This window comes from Myodes glareolus, chromosome 27 (genome assembly GCF_982192425.1).
Source record: "Myodes glareolus chromosome 27, mMyoGla1.1, whole genome shotgun sequence".
NCBI lineage: Eukaryota > Metazoa > Chordata > Mammalia > Rodentia > Cricetidae > Myodes > Myodes glareolus.
In genome coordinates this window covers 29939491-29965047 of record NC_142052.1, presented here as the reverse complement: position 1 = coordinate 29965047, position 25557 = coordinate 29939491, and the positions used below count along the sequence as shown (strand labels likewise).

General features: G+C 38.3%; 1 protein-coding gene across 1 annotated transcript; it reads right to left on the bottom strand.

Moving 5' to 3' along the window:
• Window positions 1–8229: 8229 nt before the first annotated feature.
• Window positions 8230–25391, bottom strand: LOC148117647 (uncharacterized). Its single transcript, XM_087902359.1, is given in 5 exon segments — window positions 8230–9904; window positions 9907–11089; window positions 11839–11884; window positions 23646–23834; window positions 25298–25391. Coding segments are annotated over 5 exon segments (1542 nt in total). The 3' UTR covers window positions 8230–9874.
• Between the last annotated feature and the right edge of the window lie 166 nt (window positions 25392–25557).

The window sequence follows — 25557 nt, the reverse complement described above, 5'->3', positions numbered from 1 at the left end:
CAGCCAGGAGCCAAGGAAACAAGACATGTAGAAAATGAAGTAACTCCGTGGCCATGTGGCAAAACATAGACTAATAAATAGGGTTATTTAAGATGTAAGAGCTATCCAAAAACATGCCTGACACATTGGCCAAAGAGTGTTATATTTAGTATACTTTCTTTGTGAATATTTAGTTCTTGGTGGCTAGAAAGATCTCTCTGTCTGTTTCTCTATCTTTTCTGTACAGGAAGTCGATTTTTTTTGAGTTGATCTTGTATCCTGCCACATCGCTGAAGGTATTTATTAGCTGTAGGAGATCTTTGGTAGCGTTTTTGGCATCACTGATGTACACTATTATATCATCAGCAAATAACAAAAGTTTGACTTCTTCCTTTCCAATTCAAATCTCCTTGATCTCCTTGTGTTGTCTTATTGATATTGTAGAACTTCAAGCACTATGTTGAAGAGATAAGGTGAGAGTGTACAGCCTTGTCTTGTTCCTGATTTTAGTGGAAGGATTTTGAGTTTCCCTCCATTTAATTTGATATTTGCTGTTTGCTTGCTGTATACTGTTTTTATTATATTTAGATATGGTCCTTGTATCTCTAACCTCTCCAAGACCTTTATTATGAAGGGGTGTTGAAATTTGTCAAATGCTTTTTCAGCACCTAATGAAATGATTTTATGTATTTTTTCTTTCACTTTATTTATATGACGGATTACATTGATAGATTTTCATATGTTTAACCAGCCCTGCATCTCTGGAATGAAGCCTACTTGATCATAATGAATATTTTTTTAAGTGTTCTTGAATTTGGCTTGCCAGTATTTTATTAAGGGTTTTTGCATCGATGTTCATGAGCAAGATTGGTCTGTAATTCTCTTTCTTGGTTTAGTCTTTGTTTGGCTTTGGTATCAGGGTAACTTTAGCTTCATAAAAAAAGAGTTTGGCAATGACTCTTCCATTTCTATTATGTGAAACACATTAAGGAGTATAGGTATCATCTCCTCTTGCACGTTCTGGTAGAATTACAACCATCTGATCCTCAGCTTGTTTTGGTTGGGAGGTTTTTTTTTATGACAGATGTTATTTCCTCATGATTTATAGGTCTATTTAGATTGTTCACCTAGTCTTGACTCAATTTTGATATATGGTATTTATGTAAAAAACAAGTCCATTTCTTTTATATTTTCCAACTTTGTGGCATATAGACTTTTGAAGTAAGACCTAATGATTCTCTCAATTTCCTCAGTGTCTGTTGTTATGTCCCCCTTTCATTTCTGATCTTGTTAATTTGTGTGCTCTTTCTCTGCCTATTGATTAGTTTGGATAGGGGTTTGTCTATCCTGTTGATTTTCTCAAAGAACCAGCTCTTTGTTTCATTGATTCTTTGGATTGTTTTTTGTGTTTCTATTTTGTTGATTTCAGCCCTCAGTTTGATTATTTCCAGTCTTCTACTCCTCCTGGGTGAGTCTGCTTCTTTTTTTCTAGAGCTTTCAGCTGTGCTGATAAGTCTCTAATGTGAGATTTCTCTGTTTTTTTTTAATGTGGAGACTTAGTACTATGAACTTTCCTCTTAGCACTGCTTTCATAGTGCCCCATTGATTTGGGTATGTTCTGTCTTTATTTTCATTGAGTTCAAGAAAGACTTTAATTTCTTTCTTTCTTTCTTCCCTGATCCAGGGATGATTCAGTAGTTGAATGTTCAGTTTCCATGAGTTTGTAGGCTTTCTGGGGTTAGAACTGTTCTTAAATTCTAATTTTATTCCATGGTGATCTGATAAGACACCGGTGGTTACAAAATATTTTTGTATCTGTGGGAGTTTGCTTTTTTACCAAGTATGTGATCAATTCTCTAGAAGGTTCCATGAGATGCTGAGAAGAAGGTATATTATTTCCTGTTGTCTTATCCCAGCAGGGAGACCTATCCCCAGTGAAAAATGCAACCTACAGAAATGCCTGAAGGCTGTTTTGGGTGTGGTCTTATGAGACATCAGGTCAGCTGACATCCTGATAAAAGAACAAGCCCTAGAACTAGAAAATAACCAGGAATGTGTAGGAGATGCAGGAGAGGAAAACATTGGACTAGTGAGTGCAGATCAAAAATAGTTGATCTAGGAAATCTCCTTTTGGGAAATGGATTCAGGGGCCAGTCTCAGGCCCCATGATAAAGTTATAGGGTAATCCAGCAATCTGCACCCTCACAAGGTGATCTATACAGGACCTTTTCATGGCCATACCAGATAGTGCATGGCTTGACCTCAGTTCAATCATATACATGGTTGTAACACCTGAGATGAAGATGCAAGCTCTCCTCCCAGGGTTACATGGGCCTTTACCAAAAGGCAGTGTACAATTACTGCTAGGGAGAAGCTCAGCTATGCAAAAGATCTGTGTGGCTCCTGGAGTCATATATGTCAACTTTGAGGGAGAGATCAAAATGATGATTCATTCACCAAATGGAGTTTCTGTAGTTAAGGCAGGTCAGAGGCTTGCATAATTAATCTTACTTCTAGCTGTGCAAACCAAAAATCAGAGGAAGAAAGAAAAGAGTGAGAAAGATAAATTTGGTTTGTCTCATGCATTTTGGGTACAGACAATATGTCCTCAAAGATCAGAACTCACTTTGTCTATAAATGGAAAAAGATGTTCTGGCCTTCTAGATACTGATGCAGATATTTCAGTTGTAACCACCAGTCAGTGGCCTTCTAAGTGGCAAAAAACAGAGACTATTACTCAGCTACAAGGAATTGGTCAGAATAGAAATCCTGAGCAGAGTAGTAATAAATTGCATTGAAAGATGAGGAAGACCATAAAGAATCTTTTTTAAAAATGATTTATTTATTATGTATACAGTGTTCTGTCTGTCTGTATGCTTGCTGGCCAGAAGAGGGCAACAGATCTCATTATAGATGGCTGTGAGCCATGATGTGGTTGCTGGGAATTGAACTGAGGACCTTTGGAAGAGCAGTCAGTGCTCTTAACTGCTGAGCCATCTCCAGCCCCATAATGAATCTTTTAAGCTGTATATTATTCCTTATTTACCTGTGAAGTTATAGGGCCAAGATATCATATCCAGAATGGGAGTATATTTATATTCTTCAAGCACAGCTGTTACTAATCAGATGTTTCAACAAGGATTATTTCCTAATGAAGGTCTATGCAAGGATAATAAGGGAAAGTTTAATCCTGTTTCACCAGACAGTAGACCTCCTAGAGCAGGATTATAGTATTTTTAAGAGAGATCACTTAAAGACCTTCCCTCCATGCAGACCCAATAATATGGAAAAGTGATGAGCCTGTGTGGGTGAGTCTGTGGCCTCTAACACAAGAAAAATTACAAGATGTCCAGCATTTAGTGCAGGAACATCAGGATAGTGGACATATTTCACCATCTAATTCACCTTGGAACTTTCCACTTTTTGTTATTAAAAAGAAGTCAGTAAAGTACAGATTAATTCAGGATTTAAGGGAGGTTAATGCAACCATGCATCCAATGGGAGCATTACAACCAGGGCTCCCATCTCCAGTAGCCAAACCAAAGGGCACACGTAAAATTTCTTTTATCCTGATTTTTATTTATAGACCATAATTAACCATCATGCATTTAACTAACTCATCATATTTAACTATCAATAAATAGGCCACAAAATTAGAAGTGAAAGAAATACTATTCCACAGTAGAAGTCAGCAACCCTATCTTTGGCCCCAGAACTTTGTGGTAAATTTCAAATGGCTATACTGAATGTAACCAAGTAGGTCGGTGTACTGACTAAGGACTTTTCTGGAAAGGATTTGAAGGTAATTCCCCATAATGGTGCCCAGAAACTATTCAAGAGGCAGCTATATTGAACAAAAGACCAGATAGGGGCAGCACCACATGCAAATTAATGGCTTTCACACCAGAGAGAGTCTGTCTTAGAGAATCAAATCAAGCTCCACACATTCTTTCAATTACAGAAATACAGGGAGAGTGGCCAGCAGGATCATAGCCTAGTCCCTCAGGACAGGTGGAGAAAGAAGACACATAATCAGTAAACGTAGGATCTCTTAAAGGAGCTGCGCTATTTGTCACCAATGCTGAGACAGGAAGCATTCTGCTAAAGGAGGCAAGCCTCTGGTCATTGCTAGCAAGCATAGCCCACCAAAAAAGGCACTTTCAAAGAAACTGCATTAGACAAAGCTTTTAGGTGTTTAGAATCTTTTTCCAAGTTATTTCAGATTTCATGTGAAAATTTTGCCTGCACATTGAAGCATCATTTTTTATCTATTTTTATTGAGCTCTACATTTTTCTCTGCTCCTCTGCCCTTCAACTCTCTCCCAATATCCTCATACTCCCAAATTACTCAGGAGAACTTCTTTTTCTACTTCCCATGTAGATTAGATTTATGTATATTTCTCTTAGGGTCCTAATTGTTGTTGAGACACTCTGGGATTATGATTTGTAGACTGGGTTTCTTTGTTTTATGCTTTAAAACCATTTATGAGTGAGTGAATGTGATAATTTTATTTCTGAGCCTCGGTTACCTCACTCAAAATGATGTTTTCTAGTTCCATGCTAAAATTTCACACAGAGCTGAGAGGTGGGGACACACACCTTTAATCCCAGTGCTCAGAGGCAGAGGCAGAGTTTGAGGCCTGCCTGGTCTACAAGAGCTAGTTCCAGGACAGGTAGGACTGTTACACAGGGAATCCCTGTCTTGCAAAAATAAAAACAACTACAAAAAATCAAACAAAAGACCTCAGGTTTGATGTTTTTATTGTGTTTATTTTCAACTGAAATCCTATGATCTCAGTACCCACTTTCTGCCATTACATTTTCATTTTCCTGGTCCTACAAGAACAGTTTTTTCTGACTCTCTCTTACTTTCTGTTTTAATTCCTCTTTCATTTGTTCCTTTGGTGTGTAGGTATGACAAATTGTAAAATACAGAAAAATAACTTGAGATAAATCTACAATAAATATCTGTAGTTGTTAGATTCATTGACTGTGACAAAGATACCCATGAGAACAACTCAAGGACAGAAAAACATCAGATGTTCAATAGGTCCAGTCAAATATTATGCTAATGCAGAAACCCAACTCCACTGTGGAGGACTATCTTTGAACTTCATAGAAATTCTGTGCAGGGATGACTTGAGGTTGCACTCTTGCTGACATGCTTGGCAGGTCAAGTAAGGAGGAAGCATACCTCCTCTATCAGTAGAATGCCCTGCCAATAGTCAGTCCTTGAGTACACAGAAGTGCTCTAGAGTTCACTTGCTATGTTTAGGTTATGCTTTTACTCCTGATAAAGTGTTTGTATATATTACAGCTAAAGATATTCCCATGACAACAGGCTTCTGGTTTAGAATAAATAGGACACAAAACTCTTGAAATAATTTGTAACAAAGTTGGTAGTTTCTGGAACTATTTCAAGTATTATGAGAACCTAGCTTTGACAGTGATTTGAGTATTATTAAAGAACTTTGTCTTTGCAATAAAATAGGCAGTAGTATCTTCTACTCTGCATCCCTTATGTTCTGATTTCTGTGGCACTACCCAGAGTCATCCATAATGGAGGTAGTTGGAAGGGAAACCCAACTATTGGCGCCTGAAACAGGGACCCTGAAAAAATGTCAGGAGTGGTGGATAATAAGAAAATTACAGGGTAATGGGACAAGGTAACTTTTCTCTGTTTCTGTCGATGCCTAAGCATTGGCTGGAAGCTCATGGCATCCATGTATCTATATCAGACTTAGAGATGTGTCTTGAAACTACGAAGGAATATAATCCTTGGTGTCCCTCAGATGATAATTTAATGGATATGGAAAATTGGGATTGGGTTCAGATAAATGTGGAGAGAAGGCTGCAAACTCAAGGACAGGAATGACCTTGTGGTCAGATACTGACTGACCATTTGTGCTATGCTTTGTTCTGTATTTAAGGAAGTTCTGAAATAAAACCTGGGCTGTTTGGCTGCTGCTTCAGCATAACTAGACCCACCTCCTGATTCTATCCTGGCTTCTGTTTCTTCTGATTTTTCTTTGGCCACGAGGATCCCCTATCCAGGAACCCTAGCTCACCTTGTAGGATCAGCTTCTACATGTAACATCCAGCTGTGCAGCTTTCTGGGGAGGGATGTGTACATAGGGACACCGCAAATTCCAATGGTGCTCTGAGGTGCATTAAGAATATCCCAGGAGTATCAGCAGTTGTAAAGTGTAAATATAAAAAAGAGGTTAGCTGCACAGCATGAAAAAAAGTAAGGAGTAACTCGAGTATAATTGTAAAATAAGTAATAGTAAAATAAGAAGTATTTTGTATACAATTTTCAAAAAGTTAAATATAGACCAAGAAAACAGCAAACAGCTGTTTGTGCATTACTTATAGATATTTTAAAGGTCAGAGGTACTAAGGAAGGACAACAATAATTGCTTCAGTTTTTGAAATGTATAAAAGGTATGTGCTCCCATTTCCTCCAAAATGAAGTATAAATCTAGACTTTAAAAATGTGTGTGATTGAATGAATGCATGTTTCCTTGGTCTGTGTTTTGACTATTACTACATTGCTGTTTTATGTGATTATGTTTCTAAAAATGTTAAGTGGTACCAGTACCTGCTTGTCTATCATTACTGTACATTTTTGTGTATTCACCTTCTTTTTCTTCCAGAAAGGGATGAGGCAGGCAACCTCTGCATTTATGCTTCTAGAAATTTTTATTGGATCAGTTTCAGAACTATGGGTCCCAAAAGAAAAGCTTCTCTAAGGAGAGGCATGACACTGACCACCTTCCTTCATTATTCTCTGGACCACAGCCTGCCGGCAGTTCTGGAAGAGGAAAGGTGTGCATGCGCATGGTCACTTGGGCAGAGATTCTACAGAGAGACATGCTCATGCAAATGGGGCAGAAGCAAAGAATTGTCTGCTTACAGTTACGGAGCTGCAGGCATGTTAAACAAAAAATCTTTGACTGTGGCTAGAGAAGTTAAAAGTGATCCATCACATCTGGGATGAGCTCAATTCTCATAAGGGTTTCCAAATGAAAGTAACAATTGTATGTCAGCACAACTTGAGGAGCTTTTGAAGCATTCCAGTGAAAGAATGTAGTCACACAAATCTCCAATCAAAAGATTTGTCTGAGAGGGAAGAAACCAAAAGCATAAATACCCCTGCCAGTGTGGAATGGGGCAGCTGCATACTGAATTTGCATATGGCTCATATAGGGCTTTGTAAAACCAGGGGGCATCAAAGAAGATTTTGAAGGAGGGAATTTGAAAGACTTTAAATCTCGATCCTGAACAAGATCAGAGATGGGATGCATTTTATACTGAGAGATCGGATACATTTGTGCTGACTTGGAGAAGTGTAGAGTGTGGGGCTTTTTTATTTTGTTGTGTTTTGACAGTGTGTTTCTTTCTCTGGCACTTTTTAATGTTGGACTGTTTTCAGGGAGATATTGTGTCTTTAGCCAGTTCTAGATTCAGAGAAAAAGCACTTTTCTTTGGCTGTTTTCAGGTCTGATGTGTGTTTCATTGACAAGTCTTTTTTCCCACCCAGAGGCTCAAAAAATGATTTTATCCATTAGTTTTCTGGTTCAAACAAAATAAAGAGATATCACAGTGCATGAACAGATATTCACGCTTTCCATTTTTTTCTACAAAATAATTGATGATGCTTAACTGACTGTATGTCTGTTGAATTAAGAACTTTAAAAAATAAGTTATAAGTCCTCAGTTTCTTCCACAGGCCCAAATGATTAGGGTAATATGTATATGCTTTATCAGATTGATTATACACCAAAGTCTTACTCCTGTATGATGTACAAAACATTAAAATACTAAATTCACTTATAGTTTCACTATAGTATGATTTTTCATGGTTTTATGGAATACACATTAAATTAAAAGAGTTTTTTGCAAGATGGTTTATTTTATGTATTTGAAGATGATTGTGACGAAGGATTCACCACAGATTCCATTTACTGTTATCTCTCCAGTCTGTGTTCTTTTATGCATTTGAAGATGAATACGATGTGAAGACTTTCTTACACACATATACATTCATAAAGTTTCACTACATGTTGTTTTTTTTGTTTGTTTGTTAGTTTTGTTTTTTTTAGTAAATTTTATTAAATTATAAAAGTTTCCATTTCCGCCCCCCCCCTCCCAACACCCTCCCACTCCCCCCACTCCCCCCCCTCCTTCTCCTCCGTCCCCCAGGGCAGTCAGGGTTTCCTGCCCTGTGGGAAGCTCCAGCTCCCTCCCCCTCCCTCCAGGTCCAGGAAGGCGAGCATTCAAACAGACTGGATCCCCAAAATCCAGCATATGCAGAGGAAACAGGTCCCAGTGTCATAGTCAATGGCTTTTCAGAAAGACCCCGGGCCAGCCACAGTCAGAGAATCCGGCCAAATTCCGAGAATCTGGCTAGATCACGTCCTCGTTCAGTCCCAGTCCGACTGGCCCTGGTAAATTCTCATCAGATCCGTTCCCTTGTATCAGTGGGTGATAGCATCCCTCGCAGTACTGATTTCGTCTTTCATGTTCCTCCTCGTTCCGCTCCCTCTCCAGACCTCGGGGGGCTCAATCCGTTGCTCCAATGTGGGCCTCCGACTGCATAGCCGTCCTTCGCCAGACGAAGGATCACTCCGAAGGCCCTCTGGATAGCCGTTGTGTTCTTTTATTACCATGAAGAGTACAGTGGTCTCCAAATGCCTAACCACATTGACTACATTCATCGTGGTTCTCTCTACTCTGTGATCTTTTGTATATTTGAAGATGACTCTGTTTTGCAAATGCCTTACCAAAATGATTACAATCATAGGGTTTCTCCCTAGAATATGTTTTTTATGCAATTGAAGACAACTGCAACTTGCAATGACCTTATCACACTCATTACATTCATAGGGTTTCCTTCTGTCCAGTATGTTTTCTTTTATGCAATTGAAGACTAGTTCGATATACAAAGGTCTTACCACATTGATTACATTCATAGGGTTTCTCTCCAGTATGTGTTCTTTTATGCAATTGAAGATGACTGAGATGTGCAAAGCCCTTAACACACTGATTACATTCATGGGGTTTCTCTCCAGCATGTGTTCTTTTATGCCTTTTCAGATTACTGTGAGCTGCAAAGGCCTTACCATAATGATTACATTCATAGGGTCTCTCTCCAGAATGTGTTCTTTTGTGCTTTTGAAAATTGCTGGGCTGGGCAAAGATTTTACCACATTGATTACATTCATAGAATTTCTCTCCAGGATGTGTTCTTTTATGCGATTGAAGATGACTGAGATGTGCAAAGGCCTTACCACAATGATTACATCCATAGAGTTTCTCTCCAGTATGTGTAATTTTATGCCTTTGAAGACTACACTGATGGGCAAAGTCCTTACCACATTGATTACATTATTAGGGTTTCTCTCCAGTATGTGTTCTTTGATGACTTTGAAGACTACTGTGTCGTGAAAAGGCCTTACCACATTTATTACACTCATAGGGTTTCTCTCCAGTATGTCTTCTTTGATGACTTTGAAGACTACTGTGTTGTGAAAAGGCCTTACCACATTGATTACATTCATAGGGTTTCTCTCCAGTATGTGTTCTTTTATGCAATTGAAGTTTACTGTGCTTGGCAAAGGCCTTACCACACTGATTACATCCATAGGGTTTCTCTCCAATATGTGTTCTTTGATGCATTTGAAGACTACTCTGGTGGGCAAAGGCCTTACCACATTGATTACATTCATAGGGTTTCTCTCCAGTATGTGTTCTTTGATGCATTTGAAGACTACTCTGTTGGGAAAAGGCCTTACCACATTGATTACATTCATAGGGTTTCTCTCCAGTATGTGTTCTTTGATGACATTGAAGAAGACTGTGTTTTAAAAAGGCCTTACCACACTGATTACATTCATAAGGTTTCCCTCCAGTATGTCTTCTTTGATGATTTTGAAGACTACTGTGTTGTGAAAAGGCCTTCCCACATTGATTACATTCATAGGGTTTCTCTCCAGTATGTGTTCTTTTATGCAATTGAAGTTTACTGTGCTTGGCAAAGGCCTTACCACACTGATTACATTCATAGGGTTTCTCTCCAGTATGTGTTCTTTGATGCATTTGAAGACTACTCTGTTGGGAAAAGGCCTTACCACATTGATTACATTCATAGGGTTTCTCTCCAGTACGTGTTCTTTGATGCAATCGAAGACTATTGTGGTAGGCAAAGGCCTTACCACATTGATTACATTCATAGGGTTTCTCTCCAGTATGTGTTCTTTTATGCAATTGAAGATGAATGTGTTGGGCAAAGGTCTTACCACATTGATTACATTCATAGGGTTTCTCTCCAGTATGTGTTCTTTGATGCATTTGAAGACTACTCTGTTGGGAAAAGGCCTTACCACATTGATTACATTCATAGGGTTTCTCTCCAGTATGTGTTCTTTGATGACTTTGAAGATGACTGTGTTTTAAAAAGGACTTACCACACTGATTACATTCATAGGGTTTCTCTCCAGTATGTGTTCTTTTATGCAATCGAAGACTATTGTGGTAGGCAAAGGCCTTACTACACTGATTACATTCATAGGGTTTCTCTCCAGTATGTGTTCTTTGATGCAATTGAAGACTATTGTGGTAGGCAAAGGCCTTACCACATTGATTGCATTCATAGGGTTTCTCTCCAGAATGTGTTCTTTTATGCAATTGAATTTTACTGTGTTTTGAAAAGGTCTTACCACACTGATTACATTCATAGGGTTTCTCTCCAGTATGTGTTCTTTTATGCTTTCGAAGATCACTGTTTTCATCAAGGGCCTTACCACATTGATTACATTCATAGGGTTTCTCTCCAGGATGTATTCTTTTATGACTTTGATGAGTTTCATAAAGAACAAAGTCTTTATCATCTTGACTGTATTCATAGGGTTATTTCCCAGTGTGCTTTCTTTTAAGCACTTGATGATTACTGTGATAAGCAAAGGCTTTACCACACTGCTTACTTTTAGAGCATTTTTGCCCAATATGTGTTTTTTCATTCTGTAGAAGGTGAGTGTCATAATACAAGGCTTTAACACAGTGAGGATACATGGAAAGTTTCTTCTCAGCATTTGGATTCCTTTCAATCCTGCAACAATAAGTGGCACATTTAAAAGATTTACCTCATTCAAGACACTTTGAACCATATATCTAAATGAATTAATTTTATAACTTGATCCAATTAAAAGAGGAATTAGGTATTAAGATTTCATAACTCTGTTTAAAATCATGTTTGCTTTTTAATTAGGGGTCAGGTTGCATCTAGGAATATGAGTATAATGATAAATTCCTTTGTCAAGGTTTACCTTTTCACATTTACAAAAACATTTTACAATATATTATTCACACTTTTGAAGAAAACTGAATACACTGAGAGATTTACCAACTTTACTGCATTCATAAATTTTACTATACTGTGAATCATTTATATTTGCTAAGTGAACTAGGACATTGAGAAGTATTTGCACAAACCTAGAACTCATGTGGCATTTTTGTAATGTTTATATATTAATAATGATGTAGAAAACCATCAGTGTTGTATACTTGAATCAAATTCAACAAGTATACTCTACATGGGAACGATTGCTGATCTTCTTTTTCTCAAGTAGATGTATGTTAAATCTTTCCACATCCCTATGCTCATAAGCTTATATACACATAGGAAAGAAAGAATAATTCACAGATATGAAATTGAGGTATATGAACTTGTGAGGATTTCATAACCATCTATGCACTTAAAGCTGTACTTATTTGCATTGCTGCTTTTATTTAAAAGTTCTAGGAAAAAGTGCAATCTCATCAGAGGCACATTATTATCAACTTGCACATGAAAATTACCTTGCATGTCTTCTAGAACATAGCCAACGTTCATCCCAAATGTAACCTAAAATACAGGACCAGAATATATGCTATATCATTTAACAATGTTCAACATTTAGCTTATTATCTTAAATGCACCAAAGAACTATGACTGATTTATTCACCTCATTCTTCTTTCTAAATCAAATTGCAGAACAACACCCTTAACCAAGGAAAAGTTGTTTCCATACTTCGAAACATGAAGGAAATTCAATTTTACCTATAGAAATGAGGTTCATGTAGGTCTCCAGCATTACATTTTTATAGAGATTCTTCTGGGAAGGATTCAGCAAATCCCACTCTTCCTGAGTAAAGTTGATATACACATCATCATAGGTAACAGCCTTCTAAAATATACCACACATGTTAAATTGGAAAGCATGACAGTGATAAAGTTGGAAATGCATACTTCTTTCAGAGTATAGACATATGATTCTGGTGTTTCTTACTATTATTCCATGACATAGACAGTCACTTATGAAAGAAATTGAAAAGCAAAGTAAACTCTGTCATTTCTGTACTCTTTATAAGGGATATCTCCTCTGAAGAGCAATGTCTATTGACAGGAAGAGAAAACAATAAAGATCAACAGTATACAGTATGCATGAGAAAATTGTATGAAGAGTTACAGACCACACAAAAAAGTAATATGGACACACTGGGTGTATTGTGTCTTTAACTACAACACTCAGAAAACAGAGGTGGATATATTTGTCTCTAAGTTGAATGTCAGTCAAGCCTATGCAATCAGGTCCAGGACAGGTAGAAGGACACATTAAGACACTGTCTCCATTACAAAATCAGTGAAACAGACAAATGGAACAGAAAGAACTGAAAGACATTTATTGAAGTTCTTACATATAATTTTGCATTCGTTCCAGTTCTATATTCATCTTCCAGCTATCTAAGTGCCATAATTTAAACTGTAATTCCAATAACATTTTGTAGAATGGAACTTCATGTATAAAGCAGTTAAAATGGACAGATGAAAACACTAGAAATATAAATGTTGGCCATTAATAATCAACACAGGGATGGTGAGAGGGTAGAGTATTTCAGAGTTCTTGTTGGTCTTGAGTGGCGGTGAGCACATTTTCCAGTACTTACATGGGGATCACAAATTTCTATTGTTCCATGATCAGGAATTCTGAGATCTTTTGATAACCTTGATGACCAGGTACCCATGTAATGAATATCCATGCAGACATATAAAATTGTCATATTGATTTTACAAAAAAAATCAAGTCAAGAATAACAAGCCAGACGAATTTCATGTACTTGCAATTAAGTGACTCAGAATGCTCAGGCAGTATTAATGTCATAAATACGTGACATACTGGGAATCAGAGTGAAACCCTCCTTGAAATTTTAAAATTAAAGATACAAATGAAGCTCAGCACAGCAGCATATATTTGTCATATAAATAACATGTATTCCATGGCTATCACCCTATAATATAAAAATGAATAGAGCCAGAAATGATGTCCCGCTTTACTTTCAAGAATTTGGAACCACACAGTAAGGGTTACTTAGACAAGCAAACAAAATAATTAAAGTAGCAAATTGCCAAACTCTGTAAAAGCAACTGTTTCTGCTATATCTTATCTTTACTTATAGAATATAGGTAAGATATAGAATATATAGTTCAAGCCTATTATGATAGCAAAATCATTTCAGTATAAGTAAAAAATTGTCAAATTAATCACAAACAAAAAATAGTAGATATAAATGTCAGGAAATAGTTGAGGGTATTGAGACTCACCACATACAGTGAGGAATTTCATCTGGACAGGCTTCTCCTACTAAAGATTCACACTTGTCTGCATTTGTCTTTATTGCATACCTATAATTGTTTACTATCCAGGGATGCTTTTTAAAATTCTAAGCACTTCTTAAAAATGTAAGCTGCATCATTGCTAAGGGAAATACAGCAGAGCCTGCTTTCCCCACAGAGTCCAGCATGGCGGGGCTGCTTGCTGCATATAAGCTGCATGCACTGCCTTACTTCCAGGCACACAGCCAGTACATGCAACAAATATGCAAGCTTCAGCATGCTCCTCACAAACCCCATCCAAATACCTGGTCTCATGAAAGAGCTAGAACTCATACTAGCAGCACGACCCAGAAATTCTACATGTCAAAATGGTGCATCTTTTTTTCCTGCTGCTGCTGCTGAGTCAGGAAAACCTCTCTTAAAGGAGGTGTGGCATGCCATCAGCAAAGAGCAAAACGCTGTGTTAAACCTCTCTATGTTTTTTTCCTGGAATTCCTTTTCAAGCCCTCTCAGGTTTTACATGGATTTAGTTGGCTATGTGGCTACCAATTTGTTCCAAAAAAAGGGCCACTTGTCCTTCCCAGCCACCCAGCTAGCTTAGATCCAAAAATAATTACACAGAAACTATTAATTACAACACTGCTAGGCCCATTAGCTCTAACTTCTTATTGGCTAACACATACTAAAATAACCCATCTCCATTAATCTGTATATCACCATGAGGTCATGGCCTACCAATAAATCATGTCTAGTAACTTTATCTAATGGTTTGGAAAGTCAGATATTTTCCCTTGAATGCTGGCACTTTCCTGGGTCAAGTCACCTGTTTTGGTGTACTGCCTTGTCAAGGTCTACCTGCCGCTTTTGTGATTTTGATATGCCTGTTTTCATTTTCCTTGCCTATATGTTTTCCACCTATGTCTGTAAAAACTAGAAACCTCACGGAGATCTGCCCTTACTCTTACTATTCTTTTTCTTCTCCTCACTATTTCAACATCTTCCACTTACTCTCCTTTCTTCTGCTTACTCTTCTCCTTATTCTTTCTCTTCTCTGTGCTCCCCTCATTTCATTTTTTCCTCTTGCATGAAAAATAAAGAAGACACAGAAGTAATGTACTTAAGTTTAATTTTACATTCAGATCCTCCCCTCCTGTAGATATCCATTTTGGGGCTCTATGGGGGTACTGAGGCTGGTAATCAAGGCCCCCTAATAGAGACAGAAATGACACCCCCACCTTTTCTCTTCTATTGTCCTTCCAGCAGATGGTGTGACACAAATTAAAGGTGTGCCTTACAGCTTCAAGTTCTAAAAGAAGAGTCATCCTGTCTGCTTGAGTTTTGAACTCCTCCTCAACTGAAGTCACCTTTTCATCATATTTGCATGGAATACAAGGATCTCTATACACTTTTCCCATTTCTAGAGATCATCCACATTCTTCTTCCTGAGATTTCTTGTCTCACTAATTTTCTAATCATGCCCTTTACTGACTATCCAGCCAACCCACTGGATAGAGTCCATCAGTCAGGGAATTGCTAGTTGCACATTAAGTCAATTCTCCTTCCAAAGAAACTGTATGAAAATGTCTTCTTTTTGAACTTCTACCCACTGTGATGATTTCCCTTTACAAGTATCTTTCAGTGTTGTCCCAGTAAGGGGCTGCAATCCTGCAGCTGTCTAATTCTGGTTGGTTCCAGCATGATGTATAGAGCCATCAGCCAGGCCCTAGGCTTCTCTTCCTATTCAGCCAATCATACGGAATAGGCTATAGGTGTGTGCTTAACAGCAGAAGGTATTGTAACAGGAATAGAAATGATTGCCATCTGGCCACTTCTTCATGTAGCTTCCTTGTACCTTTGCCTCTGCTTGGTTCTGATCTCTTATATACCACATGCATTTGATAAAAGTTTGCAGCTGTACATGTCCTACTTTATAACTTGATAGATCTGATAATACCCAGCTCATGATGGGCACTATAGGTCACATGATAAGGTGTTTACCCACTGTCAAATATTCAGTTTCTCCCAGAGACTGGAATTAATGGCATGTGCTCATGTTTGACTATATTTATTTTCGAAAGTGATTATTTGGGCGGCAGTAGCACACACTTGCAATGCATTTAAGAGATCCTTTATTGTTCCAGTTTTACAGTGATCCTTTTCTTGTAACTCAGTTTTCTTCTTTTCCTGTGTGTATGTATATGTGTGTGTATGTATGTATGTATGTAGACTATGGATCAAAGACCATAAATTGCAGTGATCTTCCTGCCTCTGTGTCAAGATTACTGGTACTAAAAGAATGTACTACCACAATGTCCAAGGATGCCTAGTCAGGGTCAGAAACCTAATGTTGATTAAAAAGTAGATTTCTCCTCCATTTGACAGAATTAGTCTTAGGAAGGGATCAGCTCCCTAATGGTTTATCCAATGAAAAGTAGTCAGTCCATTATTCTTACATACACAACCAACAAAAATGGAAGCAGTGAATTGTATTCATGTATTAGCATACTTATTCACCCACACATAACAAGGATGAAGTTGTAAGAGATTTGTGGCAAGGATGAAATGAACAAATAAACCCTAAAAGTAATGTAACTTCTTTTTTTAAATTTTTTTAAATTTTTTTTGTAACTTCTTTTAATTAACATTTTTGGGGCTTAATTTAAATTAAAAAGAGCAGCTAGATAGTTGACTCAGCAATTAGAGAACTGGGTGCTATTACAGAGGACCCTGATTGCATTCCTGGATCCTGCATGCTAGCTTACCATCTGTTCTAAATCCAGTCCCAGGTATCTCATCCCTTCTTCTGCCCTCTATAGGTACTGTGCACAGGCATATTCACGAAAAACATCATATAACTAAATAATTTTAAGGTTAGAAAAAATAAAGCATGAAATTCCTACAGTAATGTCACAACCCTGAGGAAAGCAACAAGCCAGGTCTAGTTAAAATGGACTCCTTTTCTTCTATGGAAGCAGTTGGGGCCTTCTGCATTGCCACCCTGCACAGAGCAAAAGCAGCTTTGTTCTGAGATTAATAGAGATCACCATAACCATTCTTTCAGAAGCACTGTATAGAGGGCTGTTAGGTGAGTGACTTTTACTTGAAGTTTTCTGACTTTGTGTTCTCCATCTTTTGTATCTGTGAGAATTATGGTTTTGGTACAGTTATCTTTTAGATCAAACATCAAGATTAACAATCAACTTTTCACAGTGTCATCTACTTGATTTTCAACTAAGACCTTATGGTATCATATGAACATGCCAGAGGCATTTCTTTCCATCATTCGTCTAACTCACATATGTTCCTACAATACTTTGAGGTAAGAATGTCCCTATTATCTGTTTTTACATTGTATTCACATTCGGTAGTGGATTTATTAACTGAGCATGCTTAAGAAAAAGGAAAATATTCTCTGAGGAAGTTCAGACATCCTAAGTAAAATCCCCATTATTCCTTTATTAACAAAAACACACTGGTTTGAAAATTACTGCTGTGCACTTTGTGCCTCCTGCAAGCAATAATTTTTGTCTCAGCTGTTGAGATGCTATTTTTGGTAGTCGCACTGACTACCTCTGGCATTAACTAATACACAATTAATTAATTATATCTGAGAGAGATTTTACTTAAATGTTTTGAAATGGGAAAATCCTCATGGTGGCATACAGATTAGTAGGTATGGGTTAGTCAAGATGTGAGAGTTAGCCAATAAGAGGCTAGAACTAATGGGCCAGGCACTGTTTAAATGAATACAGTTTCCATGTAATTATTTTGGGTGTAAACTAGCCAGGGAGTCACCAGGAACAGAGCCCACCATTCCTTTTTGCAACAGCTTTCTAGACAAAAAGGCAGAAATGTTACTGAAGTTCTTAGCAATTCCATTATTGACAGGAGACCAAAAACATCAAAAATAGTTTAAGAGCTATGACCTTTGTTGCTAAGTGATTCTGGGGTCCTTAGGAAGCAGGAAAGTTTAAAGTAGTACTGATGGCCTGTAAGGAGAAAAGAACCCTTCATTAATCTCTATTCTAGGTGCAGACCTATCATTTCAATGTGGCTATGTCAAACCCCTGGCAGAGGAATCTAGTCTGTGGAGATCAAGAAATGGCAACTTATCTATTAGAAATAATTGTTAAACTAATTTCACATTAGCAACCACAACTAGAAACAAGCTAGAAAATTTTAAGCTTCCTTCCTACCCCTGCTTTCTGAACTGTGACTATGATTTCTTGAAATACGTGGACAGTAAACTCTGGGCCCCTTAATATTAGCAGCTACTCTATAGGAGGATCAGAGATCAAACGACTCAGACAGCACAATGCCTCCAGTTCTGCCCTCCCAGTCCAGCACACAGGGCCCTAATTTAGAAAGTTTGTATTTAGTACACATTATTCCACTCTCCTAGAGCACACCCTGTTCTTCATCCAAAGTACAGGGTCCTTTGCATGCACATTCCATTGCACACTCACTTTCCAGTGCAGCCATCCCATTGCCCCAGAGATGGGAAATCCTAAAGACACAGGTCACATTCATAATTTAATCACTGTTCCTGTGTAACTGTGGTTACTTTGTAACTGTTGATAAAGAAAAACAGACCATGAATTAGAAAACAATCAAGATCATGTTAGGGCTTGGAGGGAGCGAAGACAATGTGAATATGATGTAGTTTTAATCTCAAAAATTATTTTGAAAAGTTGAGACAGGCTTTATGGCCATGTGCTCCAGAGACTAAGGATTTGTATTAGAGCACAATTAATACTTCTCACGTATTTTCCCTAAAGATGAATATCTTAATCCAGAAAAGTAACAGTCCTGTTAAGCAGGGCCACATTTTACCCAGATCATCTAGTTTGGATGAACTATTGTAAATACAGCAATTAGGTTTGAAGATAAGGTCAGACCCATACCCAGATTGGCATTGTCTGTGGACTGCAAACAATGGTCAATCAGGACAGTCATACAGCATCACAATTGACTGCTGATTCCACATAAATAATTTCAGTTGAAGGAGGAAAGCTCTCACCCTCAGGCCAACCTCTCACTTCCTGCACTGTATCTCCACCAACTTCAAAGTTGGTCAATGAGTTCAATTCCTATACCAATCCCTCTTCATTTCCAAGTCCCCAACAAAAGCCAGAAAGACCAGCAGACACTTATTTACTGCTTTATTTTTCTTTCTCACTGACTAGTAAAGGACAAACCTGGAAGGAGTTGGAGGACTCTCTTTGCACAACAGAGCAATAGAGGCAGGATTAGGTGTTCAAAATAATTCTCAATTACGTGGCATGAGGAAAGCCTAAAGTATTGAAGAACAGAAACAAATAAAGATAAGAGCAATACACTTAAAGAAAGTATTTGAAACTGATACCAAAATGTGATTTTTAAAGTGATGATAATAATTCAGTTTTAGCTGGGCAGTGGTAGCACACGCCTTTAATCCCAGCACTTGGGAGGCAAAAGCAGGTGGATCTTTGTGAAGTTTGAGGCCAGCCTGATCTACAAGAGCTAGTTCCAGGACAGGCTCCAAAGCTACAGAGAAACCCTGTCTCAAGACACCAAAAAAATGCACTTGTAAGATTAAATAAAATTTTCTATATTGACTTTAAGGAAGAGTAGGCCCTTCCCTAGGAGAAGGGATGTAATTAACAAGAGATAGATTGATGGTGCCCATATACATATGTTGACTGCTGAGATCTGTAACCTAACACATAGAGTTAGTCAATGCCCTGTTTTTCAAATCTCTGAGCTGACATAACTCTGCCAAGCAAGATCGATCATATGTCTTACCAAAAGCAATCTACAGATTCAATACAATGCCTATCAAAGTCGCATCAAAATTCTTCAAAGACTTTGAAAGAATAGTACTCAAATTCATATGCAAAAACCATAAAACCCAAGATAGTCAAAACAATCCGACACAATAAAAGAACTTCTGGAAGCATCACAATTCCTGACTTCAACCTTTACTACAGAGCTACAGTACTGAAAACAGCCTGGTATTGGCATAAGAACATACAGGAGGACCAATGGAAGGGAAAAGATGACCCAGATATCAATCCACATATCTTTGAATATCTGATATTTGACAAGGAAGCAAAAAGTTTCAAATGGAAATAAGAAAGCATATTAAACTAATCGTGCTGGCATAACTGGATATCAACAAGTAGAAATATTAAAATAGACTGATATCTATCACCATGCACAAAACCCAAGTCCAAATTGATCAAAAACCTCAACATAAAGCCAGCCACAGTGAAACTTATAGAATAGAAAGTGGGAAGCATACTTGAAGTCATTATCACAGGAGACCACTTCCTAAATACAACCCCAGCAGCACAGACACTGAGAGATACAATCAATAAATTGTACCTCCTGAAACTAAAAAGTTTCTGTAAAGCAAAAGAAAAACAATAACCTAGAGAATAGTAGAAGATCATCACTAACCCCACATTAGACAGAGGTCTGATCTCCAAAATATACAAAGAACTCAAGAAATTGGACCAAAAGAACACATAATCCAATAAAAAATGAAGTAAAGACCTAATCAGAGAACTCTCAAGAGGAATCTAAACAGGCTGAAAGACACTTAAGGAAATGTTCAGTATCCTTAGTTGTCAGAGAAATGCAAATCAAAACAACTCTGAGATTCCATCTAACACCTGTAAGAATGGCCAAGGTCAAAAACACTGAAGACAACTTATGCTGGAGAGGTTGTGGGGAAAGGAGAACACTCGCATTGCTGGTGGGAAAGCAAGCTGGTACAGTCGCTTTGGATGTCAGTGTGGCAATTTCTCAGAAAATTAGGAAACAACCTTTCTCAAGACCCAGTAATACTACTTTTGGGTATATAACCAAAGGATGCTCAATCGTGACACAAGGACATGTGCTCAACTATGTTCATAGCAGCTTTGTTTGTCATAGTGAGAACCTGGGAATAACCTAAATGCCACTCAACTGAAGAATGGATAAGAAAAATGTGGTACATTTACACAATGGAGTGCTACACACCAGAAAAAATAATGACATCTTGAATTTTGCAGGACAATGGGTGGAATTAAAAAACACTATTTTAAGTGAAGTAACCCAGACACGGAAAGATAATTATCACATGTACTCACTCATAGGTGGTTTTTAAGCATAAAGCTAACAAAGCCAGCATACAAACCACAATTCCAGATATTAGACAAAAAAAATGAGGATGCTAAGAGGGACTTAGAGTTCTAATCTACATGAAAAGTAGAATGTATAAAAAGACAAGATCTTCTGAGTAAATTGGGTGCATGGGGACCTTGGGAGAGTGTTGAAGAGGGGAGTGGAGAGGCAGGGAGTGAAGCAAAGAAAATTGTAGAGTTCAGTAAATATAAAAAAAAAATCAATCATATATGCAGAGGAAAGTTGCCTAATTGCAAATTCAATGTTCCTTGACTCAAGATAACCTTCCTAATCTGGACACCCACACAATCTGGTCTGTGTTCATTCACATGACATTAATTTACACATGCTGGGCAATTACAAACCACTCCTGCTACCACAATCAGGCCATTTTCATAGCGGTGGCTCCAACAGCTGATTGCATATGCTGTGCCCCTTGCAGTGTACACAATAATTTATTCTTCCTATTGTGGTCTGAGGACAGAAGAAATGCTCCATATGCAAATCCTTTTCCTGCCACTGCACTGGGCAGTCAATTACATGGCTCAAATGCATTATTTTATATTATTTTATTTCATTTTATTTTTAGAGACAGGGATTCTCTGTAGCTTTGGTGCCTGTACTGGAACTAGCTCTTGTAGACCAGGCTGGCTTCATACTCACAGAGATCTGCCTACCTCTGCCTCTCAAGTGCTTGGATTAAAGGCATGCACCACCACTGCCCGCAAATACATAATTTTAAAACTGTGAATTGGTACAGTCGTTTAAGAACTTTGAAGGTGTAATATAGAGGACACACAAGGTTACTGTCCAGAAAAGCAACTGACAGGGACCAAGGCCACGTGAGTCAACAGAAGTTGTCTCAGACACAATATTTCTATCAGGATGGAAATGCAGCTCTTCTAGAATTAATACACCTTTCCACTGAGAAATCACATCACACACTTAGAGGATTAATAAAGAAAAGTCTATTTAATGATGTCATGAATTGATCTCTGTCCAATGCTCAAGGGGAGCTAGGTTAGATAGGTTTTGCATTCAATATATGCTGTTATCGATAAGTATCCCTTAGGATAATGGTCCAGATTATACTTTGAACAATTGAAATAGAAACAGGCAACTTACCAGTCTAAATATTTAGGCCAAAACATTCTCAGAATACTTTCTTAGGTATGCCAGTGACCTGTTACAGCAAGTCATTCTTCACTGACAGGGTTCTAAGGTGAAGATCACAAGGGAGGAGAAAAGCTGGACTGGACAAGTACAAGGTAAAGAAGATAGGGTGGGGAGGTGTGGCAGAAGATAAGTCCCATGCCTAGTAAGCTTCTCAGGAAAAATAGCTTCTTAGCCTAGCACTGGTGGGGCATGCCTTTAATCCCCACCAGCAGATCTCTGTGAGTTCAAGGCCAGCCTGGTCTACTACTTCCTATGGGGGAAATGAAAGAATTATATGAAGTCATCAGAAACTATCATACAATGAGGCAAATATAGAAAGAGGATAGACTAACAATTCTATGCAAAGGGTATATAGGGTATTTCAAAATCTTTGCTATGTACAGAGCGGCCTTGGTACTGATAACCATAGCTCCATATGGTGGGAAGGGATGGGTTGTCAAGATCTGAAGCAACCCCTCCACAAAAGTCTGGCCACCAGATCATTATGGGCTCTCCAATACATATTCCTGATTTTAGAGAAGGAGCTCTGCTTTATTATCAATACATCAGGTCCTTAGGGAAACTCACAAGGCTTAGGTCCCAGGCTGTTACTAGGTCTGCAGGAGTGTCCCTCCTCCCTGCCTGAAGTCCTATATGAAAGTCTTGATTGATCAGGTGAGTCTGTCCACAAAAGTGTTTTACATTTCCAATATATATCACCTGCTGTTCATATTGCTCATCTGACAGAACTATGCTTTTCTCAAAAAAAAAAAAAAAACTGAAACTTTATGGCATGCCAGGCCTTAAGGTTGGTTGTGACCCTGTAATGCCTCTTTTAGAGGCTTGTTAAGAGGTGTGTTCATTGATATTTCAATGGGCCTAGTGATTTTTTTTTGAGACAGGATTTCTCTGTAGCTTTGTGGCCTGTCTTGGAACTCACTTTTGAGATCAGGCTGGCCTTGAGCTCACAGAAATCCACCTGCCTCTTCCTCAACTGTGCTGGAATTAAAGGCGTGCACCACCACCACCTAGCAGTGAGTTTTTATTTTTAAATCAGTGATGGCTTCTTTGAAATGGTTTACAGTCAAATATCTGGACAATCCTGGTAAACAATGTATACCTGGGCATTCTAATCTCTACCAGCCCTAATTAGCATATGCTTACATTTTGAGTGTTTTAGACGCAGTTCTCCCTCTACTAAATTCTACTTTGTGAGGCTGAATTATTTTTTAAGCATTGGTAAATGTATTGTATTACCAATTCTACTCTTCTACATTATGGTACAGTAGTGGAGAGCTACACGACATGTGAGATGCCTTTGACAACCTGCACGAATTAAAATATCAATTCAGATTATATTTATAGCTTAAATGCAAAGTGCTAGATATCGAGAAGATATTGGAGAAGCTTAGCTTCTCTGAGTTTGGCAAGTCGTTTCCATGAATACATCAACCCTGGTGAAGTTGACTAGGAAGGTGTTTGTACACACAGCTTCCTGCTCCCAATACTCCAAGCAGATGAAGCCACAGAATAAAGTTATTCAGAGGCCTGCCCCTAGGCCCATGAGATAGCAGTGACCATGAGGGAATTCACAATGCGGGGAATATGGCGGCAAGTTCCCACCCAGACCCATGGAGGTAAAACCATGGTGTCTTTGGCACCTTGCTCTCCACTCCTCCCCATCAGGAGGCAGCATTCCCTTACTCACCATGTTGTGGTTCTCCATTTTTCCAAAGTTCTAGCTCATCATCTCTCTGCAACAGCAACTGCACCTGAGAACAGGAATCCACTGGTGCCAACTCCTCTTCAAAGTCAAGACTGAAGGTGGCTGCCCGGAAGAGACCTGCACTGCTTCTGACTGGCAGGTCACCTGGAGTGCATGATTGGCTAGTGAGTCCTGAGTGGCAAGAGCACCTCCCATAGGGCTATAGTGTGCTTAAAGAGACAGAATACTGGTTCCTGTATATTCCATTTGCCCCAACAGAGAACTTCTCCAGATCTGAGAATATATACATTTCAATAGCACTTGGCCCTGGCTACAAAAGCAATCAATATCATCTTCTTGCGCTCCGTAGGAATTTTCCCTTTTTCTTCCAGCACACCATATGACTTGTGGGGTGCACTGTGCTAGGTGGGTGGAGTAATTTTCCTGTCCCACAGATGTAAGGATGCCTAAAATACTAACAACTAAGGAGAGTTTTAAAGTTACAAATGAAATATTTGTTCTGTGGCTTCACTCTGAGGTCAGATGAACTGAAGGAACTTTTTACATGGTTTTCACAGGGATTTTACACAACAGGAAAGAGAAAAGCAGGAGCCAGGTCTCAATGAAATGATTGGTCTTTCCTCTATCAGAAAGCTGGATGATGGCTCCATTATTTTATGGGTTTGGTTCCTTAAATTTGAAGCAAACTCCAGGCAAAGAATAATAATAAAAAGAATAGTGTTCATGGAAATTTGAATATGTAGAGAATAATGGAGCTTGAAAGAATGTCTTCATGAGCACTATTGTTAGCCAGCACATCTTCCTCCGTAGTCAGGTGAATAAAATATACAGCTGCAGTATTCAAGATTCTCTACATGAACACGACAGGTAGAATGAATCTTACCATGGATGTAAAAAGTTGGCTTATTAGAATGTCTCACAAGCTGTGGTCCAGGTAACTTAAGACTAGCTACCAACCAACGGCAATTGAAGAATCCAATAGCTTGCTTCTCAGCCTTTTGTCTAAGGTCTAGTGAAGAATCCAGTAGTCGTTCTGCCAACAAGGCTCTGTGACTCAGCTGGTTTTAAGTATACACCAAAATTACAATGAAGTAGACTCTAATGCTAGTAAAGGAATGAGCTCGGTAGCCAGAGCCAGAGCACAGAGGCAGAAAAAGTCTGTTATTCTTCAAAATACTTTATATGTGACTGCTGCTACCAGAATGTAAGATGCTGATTAAAGTTGGGTTATGGTCTTTGTTTGATTCAGGATTTTTTTTTTTTTTGGTGACTTCAAGACAGGAATTTTCTGTATAGTTGTAGAACTCATTTTGTAGGCCAGACTGGTCTCAAACAGAAAATCCCACAACATCTGCTCATGAGTAATGGTGTTAAGACTGTGCACAGACACGGGCTGTAGAGAAGGCTCACTGGTTAAGTGTGCACAAACAGCAAGCAGTTTAAGGTGGGTCCTATCATCTCAAATTATACAGATTAATGGAGAATTTTCTCATTTCAAAACCTTTAAGTAAAATCTCTCTCAGGTGTAACCAATTCTTTGTGTATCAGATGATCTCAGAGGTAGTCAATTTTATCTATTAAAAATAGCCAGTCATTTCAATAGCCAAAACAGAAGAAATGAGAAAAATTCTTGCCTGCAGGAGGCGCAAAAAGCGTGAGAGTTGTTTTCAAAACAGTGTTTTTTCTCAACAAATGAAGCATGGAGATTTTACGTAGGGAGTTGAACATGTTCATGCAATGTTCTCCCTTTCCTTAAGCATACCCAGTTAACAAATTCACTTCTAACCACAATCACAATGTAAAAGCAGAGACATTTAGGGATATTCTCACCTCAAAATCATGTGGGAACAAATGTAAATTAGACAAATGGTGGAAAGATGCATACCAGATGGGA